The sequence below is a fragment of the Sitophilus oryzae genome, unplaced genomic scaffold, assembly GCF_002938485.1.
Source record: "Sitophilus oryzae breed Bouriz unplaced genomic scaffold, Soryzae_2.0 scaffold_285_pilon_pilon, whole genome shotgun sequence".
NCBI lineage: Eukaryota > Metazoa > Arthropoda > Insecta > Coleoptera > Curculionidae > Sitophilus > Sitophilus oryzae.
The window spans coordinates 525,143-537,373 of record NW_022146846.1 but is presented as its reverse complement, the minus strand read 5'-3'; the positions used below and the strand labels follow the sequence as shown (position 1 = coordinate 537,373).

The 12,231-nt window shown below is 30.5% G+C and overlaps 2 protein-coding genes across 4 annotated transcripts; one reads left to right on the top strand and one right to left on the bottom strand.

The window, feature by feature from the left end:
• The first annotated feature begins 2,856 nt into the window (after window positions 1-2,856).
• On the top strand, window positions 2,857-5,045 carry LOC115884490. 3 transcript variants are annotated; one of them, XM_030903087.1, is made up of 4 exons: window positions 2,857-2,967; window positions 3,091-3,426; window positions 3,483-3,753; window positions 3,807-5,045. In XM_030903087.1, the coding sequence occupies exons 2-4, from the start codon at window positions 3,363-3,365 to the stop codon at window positions 4,351-4,353; spliced, it is 882 nt and encodes a 293-aa protein (XP_030758947.1). In that variant the 5' UTR covers window positions 2,857-2,967; window positions 3,091-3,362; the 3' UTR covers window positions 4,354-5,045. The 3 variants fall into 3 exon arrangements, with proteins under 3 accessions (XP_030758947.1, XP_030758948.1, XP_030758946.1); XM_030903088.1 differs by having other exon boundaries at window positions 2,858-2,967; window positions 3,151-3,426; XM_030903086.1 differs by having other exon boundaries at window positions 2,865-3,426.
• On the bottom strand, window positions 5,042-12,227 carry LOC115884491 (peroxiredoxin 1-like). The gene is given in 6 exon segments (XM_030903089.1): window positions 5,042-5,411; window positions 7,604-7,673; window positions 7,675-7,789; window positions 8,266-8,383; window positions 8,440-8,542; window positions 12,075-12,227. Coding segments are annotated over 5 exon segments (588 nt in total). The 5' UTR covers window positions 8,534-8,542; window positions 12,075-12,227; the 3' UTR covers window positions 5,042-5,220.
• Window positions 12,228-12,231: the final 4 nt, after the last annotated feature.

The window sequence follows — 12,231 nt, the reverse complement described above, 5'->3', positions numbered from 1 at the left end:
CAAAAAGTGTTCAGATAAAAGTTGTAGATAATCACATTCCTAATGAGTTTGTGTTCTCCGATTTTTTATAAAACCTGTCATTTTTGACATATGACACAAACATATGTTTTTTTTAAATGGAAACCATAGTTGGCTATGACTTCATAAAAAGCGCCATTTTTTAAGCTTTTCAGCAATATAAGCTATAATATGTTTCTTTCACAAAATTACTGAGTTATAGCCAATTCTTATCTGTCTTGACTAATTTCATTTAGTTAGCCATGGAAACAAGTTCAATCGTCGTTGCTCTCAGAAATGTGAAATTGTGTCACATCCAATCTTTGTAAATTAAAATAAACAAAAATTGTAAATAAAAATTTTTCAAATGAAGAAAAGCGTGTAGGATTATTGGTTCAACTTTTCTTGGCCATACAGGATACGTTGACCGGTGAAAGTTACTTACGTTTTTTAGAGAACGGTTTTCAATGGTGTTCAAATTTTGTTGTGATTTATAACTTATAAAAAGACAAAATATGTTATTAAACGGCTCTTTACAATTTAGATTACACAAACTAAAACTCAAAAAAATAATATCACTACGTACACTTTAAGTTATTTTAGAAAATGTTTAAAAAATCCGCAATTATTTTGAGTACATAAATGCATCTTTTTAAAACTGAATTTCTAGCTATTGTCACAGAACGACCGGTCGACTTATTTAACCTTCTCCTGTTCCGCCTCTTCGAGTGCCTCTCTTAATTCATAAGTTTTTTTGTAAACCTTGTTGTTAACCATACCGCATAAAAAAATCTAAAATGGATAGGTCAGGTGACCGAGGGGACCCATGCAATTGGTCCACCTCCCTGAGTCTACATAATTATGATATAAATAATTTTTTAAATAACATTTCTTTCATTGTGGGGGTGTTGGTGCGTCATAATGAAAGTCATATTGGAACCACTGTATTAATGCGCGAGTATCTAAATTTAACTTTTCTAACATGTCTTGAAAACCGTTTTCTAAAAAACGTAACGTTCACGACGTAAACATATCCTCGAAACTGTATAGCCAAGAAAAGTTGAACGAATAATTCTACACGCTGTTCTTCATTTAAAAAACTCTTATTTACAATTTTAGTTTATGTTAATTTACAAAGATTGGATGTGACAATTTCACATTTCTAAGAGCAACGACTATTGAACTTCTTTCCATGGCTAACTAAGTGAAATTAGTCAAGAAAGATAAGAATTGGTTATAACTCAGTAATTTTGTGAAAGAAACATATTATAGCTTATATCGTTGAAAAGCTTAAAAAACGGCGCTTTTTATGAAGTCATGGCCAACTAGGTTTCCATTTAAAAAACATATGTTTGTGTCATATGTCAAAATGACAGGCTTTAGAAAAATCGGAGAACACAATCTCATTAGGGATGTGATTATCTACAACTTTTATCTGAAAACTTTTTGTCTAAAATAGATTATAATGGAATTAGGGACAATTTTTAAAATAGCCAAAATTTGTTTTTTTCGAAATATCTCGTAAGCCATGAACTTTTTCGGAAATCTGAAAAGTGCATATTTATGACCCCACAAAACTGCAAACATCGTAGGAAACTCACCTTATATAAAAAACTCTTGACTGATGGTTAGTTTTTAATTTATCATTATAGACCTTATTTATATTTTGTAACATACATTTATTAATTTAAATTTTATATAAACACATATAAAGTACTTCTATATCCTGTAAATATAGTTTGGATTATGTTTAAGATATTAAAATTGTATTAAGAAACTATAAAAGACTTTTTTCTTTATAACTATATCATTATATATCCCTTATAAATAGTTATTTACAAAATTATACTGGTATGATATTACTTTAATTAAAACTACCAATAAACTAGGACTATATATACATTAAAAAAAATAAAGAAGAACAATTTTTAACTGGGTCATCAAAAAAATAAAAAGAATTTTATTTTATTTTTAGACTATACTATTATAGGGATTAAATTCATGTTTCCATTAGTATATAATTATTATAGAACATTTTAGTACTGTTAGCTATTAAATAAACAGAAGTAGTTACTGGTTTAGTAACATACATATTTGAATATTTTACTGTGAGAATTTTATACGTATATAAGTCTAGGTCTAGACGTAAGTGGAATAGTAATAAGGTTCACTAAAATTCTAAAATGTTCGGAAAAATTCAGAACTACGGAATATTTATTTTATATTTCTTGAAGAAATGTATTTCGTGTTGTTTTATGGTAATAAAATAAGTAGAGTTTTGTTTATTTTTAGCTAAAATATAATTATAGATAGAAATAAAATATTAAATAAATTATTTATACCAAAAATAAAATACCTATTCTTATAAATTTTGCATTTTTATTACAATACCTACCTCAAAGTTATTTTTGCCAGATGTGAAACATATAAAATATATTTACAATAGCTAGTTATTATTTTTCACAAAGCTAAATTAAAACTACCTAGGTATGTAGATTTAAAATAAAATAAAATGTCTGCTGTACAAGTTATTTTTTTGGTGTCTTTTTAAAAAAGGCATTTCTTTCCTCAATAAAAACACATTATTTTCTTTACTGAAAACAATAATTAAAAAAACCTTTAAGCAAATTAAAGAATAATAAATTATCTTTTATCTCAAAGCTTCACCATTTTAAAAATTAAAATTATTAGCTAAATTTTTACTAAATTTTAACAGGTGGTGACATCTTTTGACTAGAAGCTACACTCCTTATACTTGGTCTACAGATTAAGAATATCTATGTGTGGTCTGTATAAAAAGTCTGTATCGATGTCTGTATGTTTAGTTGCCTAATAATTTAAAAATCCAAAAATATAACCATAACAGACCGATTTTATTTTATTCCACAAACATTCTGTGCAAACATTGTTATTTCAATCATTTAATTGTTTGCATATTGTCTGTGTGATTTATAAAGGTTGAAAAACTGAGTAGGTATTATACTAACGTAACGGTTTAGAACTATGAGGCAGATAAAAGCATAAATTCTGTGCAAAGGCGCCAGGGTTCTGTGTTTTTCCTCAAAGGGTTTTTTGATTTTTGTTACATTTTAGATTGTAGTTAGAGGGCAAAATGCCCCTAAAATTATTCTAGATCACATAAGTATGTTCTAGATCGATCAAGAATTGTCTGTACACAACTCATTTTGTTGCTGTGTCCCATTCTAAAATAGAACATAACTTCTACTCTGGCTACTAGTCCGACTGTTTCCCCCAGAGAATAGATACATTGTTTCCCCTAAAAGTCTTAATCGATGTCCGAACAATAGAGAGCAATATTAGAATATTTTTGGCTAAACTTTAATCTGCCAAAATCTCATTTAAAAATGTCGGATCCTCTTGAAGATGTAACAGCAGAAGAAATGAATGACCAATTCATATATGATGCAGGTGAACTATTCTGTTTATGTTAGTATTAACTCCATGAAACAGTTCTAATTTTTCAGATCAATCATCTGCCCTAAATTGGACGCATTGTGCTACTGAAGACTTACTCAGACTTTATTCGGAATATAATGATTTATATTTGAAAGGGAAAATAAGAACGAAAACGGAAATGTTTAAAATTGTGGGATCAGAAATGACCAAGTTAGGATATACCATGACACCAGCCCAATGCCTTAATAGATGGAAGAGTCTAAAGAGAAGTTATAGAAGTAAACTTGAAAACAGTATGAGTGGAAAACCTAATGGTAAAAGAATAGCAAGTTTTGATGAGTAAATTTATTTGTTTTCAACAGGTACAGTTTTCTTCAAACAATTGTTTTTAGACAGGTAGAAAATATTTTAAAAAAAGAGAAGCCATTCTTAAGAAAGAAATTATACAAAATATCTAAAGTACCACAAGGATATTATGTAGGGTCTGACGAAGAAGAAGAAATTGATGAAATGGAATATACCGAAACAGACGATGCATTAATACAAAGCGTTCTTAGTGATAGAGACACAGAAGTAAATACTTCTAGAACATATGAATCAAATAATATAGAGGTTGTCTATGGGGTGGAAGATGAACCAGATCACACTTATTCTTTTAAGACTTCTTCAAACAAATCACATCATTCGGTGACTGAAAAATTATCAGAGTTGAAAGACATTGTTAAAGCCAGTTTAGAAGTCAATGTACAACTGCTAAAAAATAATAATTTAGCTACAGAACAAATAGCAACGTATCTGGAAAGTCTGGAAAGGAAAGAAGAGGAGAAATTATCTATTAAAAGGAAAAAACTTGAAAGACAAACTGAATTGGTTCAACAAATGAAGATACAGAATAGCTTAATAGCAAAATTGATACAAAAGTTAGGACAAAACACGTAATATAACTATGTTTAGTTTGTGTAAAAATTTAAGGCAAACTGAATACGGAGAGACAGGAGAATAATTTATTTTGATAAAAAATTTAAAAACACTAAAGTGTCAATCATTATCCTTCCTTTGACTGAATAAGAAATAAATACTAAATTATAATTAAGTATGGTTAATTGAAAATCCATGATGAATTTTTGCCTATATAGGTACCTACTACCTATTACAGTTGAGGGTTGGAACCTTTGGTGTTACAGCAGTACAATAGAACATTAATTCACCACAAAAAAACACTTATTAGTTATGCAAATGTCATCGATTTACATTTCCAAGCCAGCTGGGTGCAGTTTTTTTCGATCATACGGTAGAATTATTTACTTATAGTGGCTAAAATACTGTTTGATTGAAAATGTAAGCAAGTTGGCACGAACATGACGATCGATGACTTCCACCAAATTTTTTACGTATGATTTCAATTTCCAAGCCAACTATGACACCGATTTTTTTCTTCGATCTTATAGTATTTTTACACGCAAATGTGAGAACTCTATTAATCATTTTGACAAGATCATGGTCTTTATTTATGATGAATGATGTTTGTCTTTTAATTTGTTGTGTAAATATTCCACAAAAATTGTCACCTGTAAATATTAGCCTATTGATTTTTGTTATTTTCTAGAACAATAAAAAAGACACTGAAATCATACACAATGTTTTATTACATTTGTTAACAATATTTATTCTTAATATTAAGTTGTATAATGAATAACCAAAAGAACATCAAAAACACAAAACAGTTACACTAAAAGGAAAACAAATTTTGGAAGTAAATAAAATATGGAGTACGTAAAAAAAAGTGTTCTGGGACATGAGCCCAACTTAGTTGGCGGTGTTGAAGTATTCCTTGCTCTTGTCCACTGTTGGTTTGATGGTTTTCTTGCCTGGAGTCCAGCCGGCTGGACACACCTCACCGTGTTCATCAGTGAATTGGAAGGCTTGAACCAAACGGAGGGTCTCGTCAACCGAACGACCTACTGGCAAGTCGTTGACAGTGACCTGACGAAGGGTTCCTGAAAGAAAACGATCAAATTATATAATGAGCAAAAAGAAATTATAAAATATTTATATTTTATTAAACAACAAATTAATAGATTGTCATCACTGTCAAAATCTATTTCATCAAGTTAATATTTATTATTATTTACTATTTTTAATAAATATAGACAAATAATTTCTTTACTTATTATACAGGGTGGTCCGAACTGTATTCCGGAAACTTCGGCAGCATATTCTGCAGATAAAAATAAGTAAAAAAGTTTGTATAAATGTATGTCCTAAAATGCTTAGTTTCGGAGATACAGGGTGTGGAAATTTTATTTTTATTTCGATTTTTTCCAAATAATTTAAGAAGTAACGTCAATATTTGGATGAAAATTGGCGTCTGGGAGTTTTTTGACATGAGAAATTTGATTTTCATGTCTATATGACCGAGTAGCGACAGTCCCGTTTTCAATTTTCTTTGCGGCTGCGCGAAATAAGTAGGTTATCTGTCATACGAAGAAGCGAAGTTGCCACTGTTGCCATTTATCAAATATATCTATATACTTTATTTCAAGTATACCTCAGGCAACGAATCGTTTTTTTAATTATTTATTAGCAGTAAGATATTTTATACATTCAAATTTAGAAATAAGGATAAAACAAAACAAAAAAGATATGTATAAAACTTTATAATTAATTCCACTTCAAATTGTGAGCAGTGTATACCATGTTTATAGGACCAATTCATAAGTTGAGCAGTTAAATACGTAGTCTGTCAAACACGTCAAAAGGGAGAGAAAGAAAATTTGGTCCCACCACATCAAAAGAGCCGACGGTTTGTGTCGCTACTAGGCGATCTACGTACTCTGATATGACTCCTACTTGTAGAGGGCGCCACCTACATATGCTTTAACTGGTTTGAAGAGTAATAACTTTTCGTCCATATAAAACCACTGAGTAAAAGAATATACATTTACAACTTTTTTTACATAAAAAGTCTCTTGGTAAAAATCGCTACGAGTAATGGTTCTCGAGATATTTGAAATTGAAATTATCAATACCTGTCATCATTGACGAATTAAACATGTTGACGAAATAGTTATTAGACTGAAATCTTAAATTTGAAATATTTTTGTGCCAAAAGTTCAACAGAAACTGTTTAATCATGATTTTTTCGCAAAAAAAATTATGATTAATTTAAAAAAATAAAAATTTATTATTTCAGTTAAATAACTCTGTGTGCTTATTTTTTGTCAATTAAATATCTTGAGAACGGTTGCTCGTAGCGATTTTTACCAAGAGACATTTTTTACGTAAAAAGTCATGAAAATGTATATCTTTTTAACCAGTAGTTTTATACAGGTACGAACGAGAAAAGTTATTATGGTGGGTTCATACAGCCAAATAAAATAAAATAAGAATAAAATAAAATAAGAAATAAGGAATTCTTATTTGTGTGCGTTCATACAGTCAAATAAAATAAAATAAGAAATATATATTTGCTCATGCGCAGTACGATGAGGCTGGATAAAAGTTAACTTTTACGATTGTTTATAGTAATTTTACTATTTATAGTATATTTATTTATTCGTTACCTACTATATTATACATTTTACTTATGTGAAATTAAAAAATAAATTAAATCCAAACTGAAAATATTTGTAGGTTAGAATTAAGCGTGCGCAAAGCCGTTTTCACATAAAATAAAACAAGAAGTTAAAAGATAAAGACTTCTTATTTTATTTGTTATTTTATTTGGCTGTATGAACGCATGTAAGGTATCCCATATAACCAACTTTCTTATTTTATTCTTATTTTCTTTTATTTGGCTGTATGAACCCACCATTACTCTTCAAAACAGTCAAAACGCATGTAGGTGGCGCCCCCTATAAATAACAGTCATTTTGACATCAAAATCAAATTTCTCGTGTCACAAAACTCCCAGACACCAATTTTTATCCAAATATTGACGTTACTTCAGGAAGTATTTTAGGACATACATTTATACAAACTTTTTTACTATTTTTATCTGCAGAATATGCTGTAGAAGTTTCCGGAATACAGTTCGGACCACCTTTGTATACTAATAGTGTTTTTTAGACGAACGATCGACTGGAAAATTGACGTCAATAAGTTTCGATCTTCGTTTTACCTGACAAGCAAAACCGACAGGTAAAACGTTAGGTGTAGCCGAGGCTTTATATATGAGCCCAATACGTACCCTTTGGATCGATGATGAACAATCCACGAAAAGCGATACCGCTCGATTCATCTAAAACTCCGTAAGCTTTTAGCAATGGCCATACTCTTGTCGGCCAAAAGGGGGATTTGCATTTCACCCAAACCTCCCTGTTTACGGGGGGTGTTGATCCATGCCAAATGGGAGAAATGACTGTCAGTGGACACTCTAAAAACATAATTAGTCAAGGTCAATTCAAAGGCTACTTTGATGCCGTTTTTTTCTCAAATAAAACGATATTTTTTAGTCTTGGGATTATCTTGCCAAGGACATCTAAATAAAGGGAGACAAAACTGTTTACATTTTGTCGCGATCAAACATCGTTTTCAACAAAAGTCGAATAACAAAAGGAATCTAAGGTTTGTGTTTGAGAACGAAGTATGTTATTATTGATATTAATGTTTTTTTGGGGTACCTGTAGAACAGGCGTACTAAATATATATGTAGGTATATCGTTTTTTAGTTAAAATACATAGAACATACAATTGAAATTATTTTTAATTTTCTAACAACGTTGCCATATTTATGTACCCATCTCTTTTTAACCCACATAAATGTGCTAAAGTATGTATGATTGTAAACAAATAAAATTTTATGAATGGACTATTTTGTCTCCCCTTCATTTAGCTGTTTTTGAATCTTACCCAATAACTGCAGTGTTAATCTTCTTGAATTCTTCAGCTCTGTCGGAGAAGGCGATGATTTCAGTTGGGCAGACAAAAGTGAAATCGAGAGGGTAGAAGAATAATACTACATATTGGCCTGCAAATGTACAATATTAGGGCAAATTTTTGACAAATAATTTTAAAGATTTGTACCTTTGAAGTCTTCCAATTTGATGTCTTTGAAGTCGCCTTTAATTACAGCGGTACCGCTGAAAGATGGTGCAGGTTTTTGTAGTGGTGGAGTCATGTTGGATATCTGCAAGAGATATTTTGCAGTAGTAAAGGTAGTATGAGACACAGCTACTTTTGTTGCGCAATTTTTTTGCAGCCGCTGCAAAAGTTACATACAGTGTTCATACACCAGCAGAAAGTAGCCCAAAACGCGCAGTTTTTATGGAGCAACTGTCTAAAAAATTCAGGTCGACACTACATGTTTTTGATATGTTCACACCAAAGCGCTACGTTTGCAACATATTTTGGTAGCCGCAGCTTGTTTTGTAGGTTTCGTCTGCTCTGCAACCAGATTTGGAACTTTTCATTCATTAACGTTCTTTCGAATATTGTGCACGCAACGTGTGAATTTTCTTTTTTATGTCTTCATCGGGCATATGTAATTCAGAAGACGTTTCCGAAATTGCGGCTCGTCTTTTCGTTTGGTTGTGATTTGTGATAGAGTGGACTTTTTACGTTCCATAAACACTCCCTTGCTTCTACCGCTTCTATTAAACATTTTACTTATTCTCTGTTCCAAATCGCTTGTTTTGACTACGACGACATCGCAATTTGTCGGTTAATTCTTTACTAAATACCTACATATAAATCCTGGAAAAAAAAGGAGAGTATACATTTCGGGCATACCAACAGAATACTGCACTGATGTCCGCAGTAAAAGTTTCAACTGATTAGTAATCTTTTGCTGCACTTGCAACCTTTCTCAACAACTATTCACACACGGCTATTTCTTAAACTGCGCGCAACAAAAAAGTAGCCTACGCAACCAAGTTGCGATCGCAGCGTTGCAGGTTTCCTAGGTATTCACACTTGCAGCAGATCAAGTTGCGCAGTTTTTTAATGTGCTGCGTAACAAAAGTAGCTATGTCTGATACTACCTTAACTGTGATCTGAACTAAAATAATGCGTTGGTATAGAATAATTGTATTTATTTACATAACGTTACGGAGTCTAGCCAATGAGTTTTACAATTTACCTATGACTTAAAATGACAGACCACTGGCAGGATAGACTCTTAAATCGATCATTAGAAAAAAAGATATCCCTAGATGAATACAATACAATTGAAAATGGACGGTCAGTCACAGCTGGCCTGGAAATGAGGATCGGCTGTCATATTATACAGGGTGGTCGGAACTGTATTCCAGAAACTTCGGCAGCATAATCTGCAGATAAAAATAAGTAAAAAAGTTCGTATAAATGTATGTCCTAAAATGCTTAGTTTCGGAGATACAGGGTGTAGAAGTTTCATTTTTATTTCGATTTTTTCCAAATAATTTCTGAAGTAACGTCAATATTTGGATGAAAATTGGTGTCTGGAAGTTTTTTGACATAAGAAATTTGATTTTGATGTCAATATGACTCCTACTTGTAGAGGGCGCCACCTACATATTTTTTTACTACTTATTTTTTAATAACGGAAATGTAATAACGGTAATTTTAATAACGGAAATGTATTTTTTTTTACCCAGTAGTTTTATACAGGTAAGGACGAAAAGTTATTACTCTTTAAAACATTTCAAATACATGTAGGTGGCGTCCCCTACAAATAGGAGTCAAATTGACATCAAAATCAAATTTCTCATCTGAAAAAAACTCCTAAACTCCTGTTCATACAAATATTGACGTTACTTCAGAAATTATTTCGAAAAAATCGAAATAAAAATGAGACTTCTACACCCTGTATCTCCGAAACGAAGCATTTTAGGACGTACATTTATACGAACTTTTTTACTTATTTTTACCTGTAGATATGCTGCCGAAGTTTAACACCCTGTAATGTTTTGTTCAGAGGTAGTAAATCTGGAAAAATATTATGCCAGAACTTAAATTAGCAATGACATTATTGCGAATTGCCGAGAAAAGACGGTAAGTTGTGCAGCGTGCGGTAGATCTCAGCCAAAAATAGAGAGAAATAAGTCAAATTAGAGAATCAGTTTAGGGAGTTACAATAGGGACCTATGTGGAGCTACAAGTATAAAAAAGGCTAAACCAATAGCCAATAGTGATTTGTTTTATCATTTTATCTAAATTATGATGTAAGACGGCTGGGTATAATAGATATTATGCTTTTAATAGTCGACATCCAAAAATTAAGAGAGAAAGAATATACTTAAACAAACTGACAGTAAACTGTCACTGTCAAACATTCTCTTGTTGGACAGACTATAGATTGATAAATAACCGACAGTCATGTGATGTAATATTATGCTAGTTGAGTCAGTGTAAGACAATTTATTTTTATTTTTATTAACTTATCCTATAAAAATAAAACTTTATCACAGAGACTTGGTATAAGCCCGAAGGTCAACTAGTTTCATTCGGAAATGATCTATTTTGTCAAGTATATAAATAAAAATATTGCCTAACCCTTCAAGATAATGTTATCTGTAATTTTGTAGACGAAAAATCGATCACTGAAAAAATTAAAATACCGAAATTTTAAACCCATACTTTCTAGAAAAAAAAATGAATTATTTATATGTATAGTAACGGTTATTTAGTCACCTTGAATATGTTTTGTTCTATTTGTTCTATTTGTTCATTTGCGTGATTGGTGTGAAATTGAATTTAATCTTATTAAATATGCACCAATGGCATGGTCAGGGTGAAGAAATGTAAACATGACTTATTAATTACTTTTGCCTTATTTGTTCTAGATAAGTAAATTTGTAAATTGACCATAATTGAATTGATACACAACCAAAAATGTATTAAGTTACTTTTATAGTGATTAATGAATATTCCAGAGCTTGTGGTATATCAGAATGACTAGCAAAATGTTAATCTTTAGAGTAACATTAAAATCCATGTATTAATTTAAAAAATATAGTTAATAGAAATGGTGTAAATATATTTATAACGAATTTCATTAAAATACATCCTATATGTTAAACGGGAGCAATGTTTTTTAATTTAAATATTGATATTATCGAAGTTATGAACTATATTAATTATTATAAATTCCCAAACCTATCAATAATTAAATTACACAAATGTTTTAATTATTCAATTCTTCATTAAATAGTCATAATTCACTAATAATATAACATTAAAGACTATGAAACTTGAACAATTCTGTATAAAAAACTAGATAAGTACATTAAAAAATTCAATTTTCTTAAAAAAATATGTTAACCTTCAAAGCCTACTGGAAGTTTTTCTGAAGGTGCGTATGCAAATAATAATTTAATTATAACTCTGATTATAATTAAATAAAACTCTTTTGTCGATTATTTTACTTCGTTAGAAGATAAATAAGTACAAGGACAAAATGAAAGAAATTTAAAATATCTCTGAAGTTTTTTATGCTTATACATGTTTGGAGGTTATATTATTAAAGAGAAATAATATTATTTATATTTTACTTTAAGGAATTCAAATCCATGTTCAACCTAATTCCAAAAAAATATGTAAAACAATAAGGTGAAAGTACAAAATGCCAAGTCAACGTGTCTTGGGATCAGGTATGATAGGCTCAAATTGGTCTTATTGATAGTGAAAATCAGTTAATTTATATTTGGCAATAAAATAATTATTAATAATTGAAAACTTACTTTAAAGATTCAGGAATTTCAAGAGCTGATGGAGCAGCTGACAGCAACAAATGCAAGCGGAAAATGACAATTGAATGGCGGCAAACGGCAACTAAAAAAATTCCTTCTAGAAGCCGGTATTTTTGACCTTGAATTGACGCAGAAGCAGTTTATTATG

Excerpts from the sequence above, each read along its gene's own strand:
- LOC115884490 (XM_030903087.1), top strand. The coding sequence starts at position 3,363 with ATGTCGGATCCTCTTGAAGATGTAACAGCAGAAGAAATGAATGACCAA. Across the intron at positions 3,427-3,482 it reads CCAATTCATATATGATGCAG|ATCAATCATCTGCCCTAAAT; the intron begins GTGAACTATTCT and ends CTAATTTTTCAG. Across the intron at positions 3,754-3,806 it reads AGAATAGCAAGTTTTGATGA|ACAGGTAGAAAATATTTTAA; the intron begins GTAAATTTATTT and ends AATTGTTTTTAG.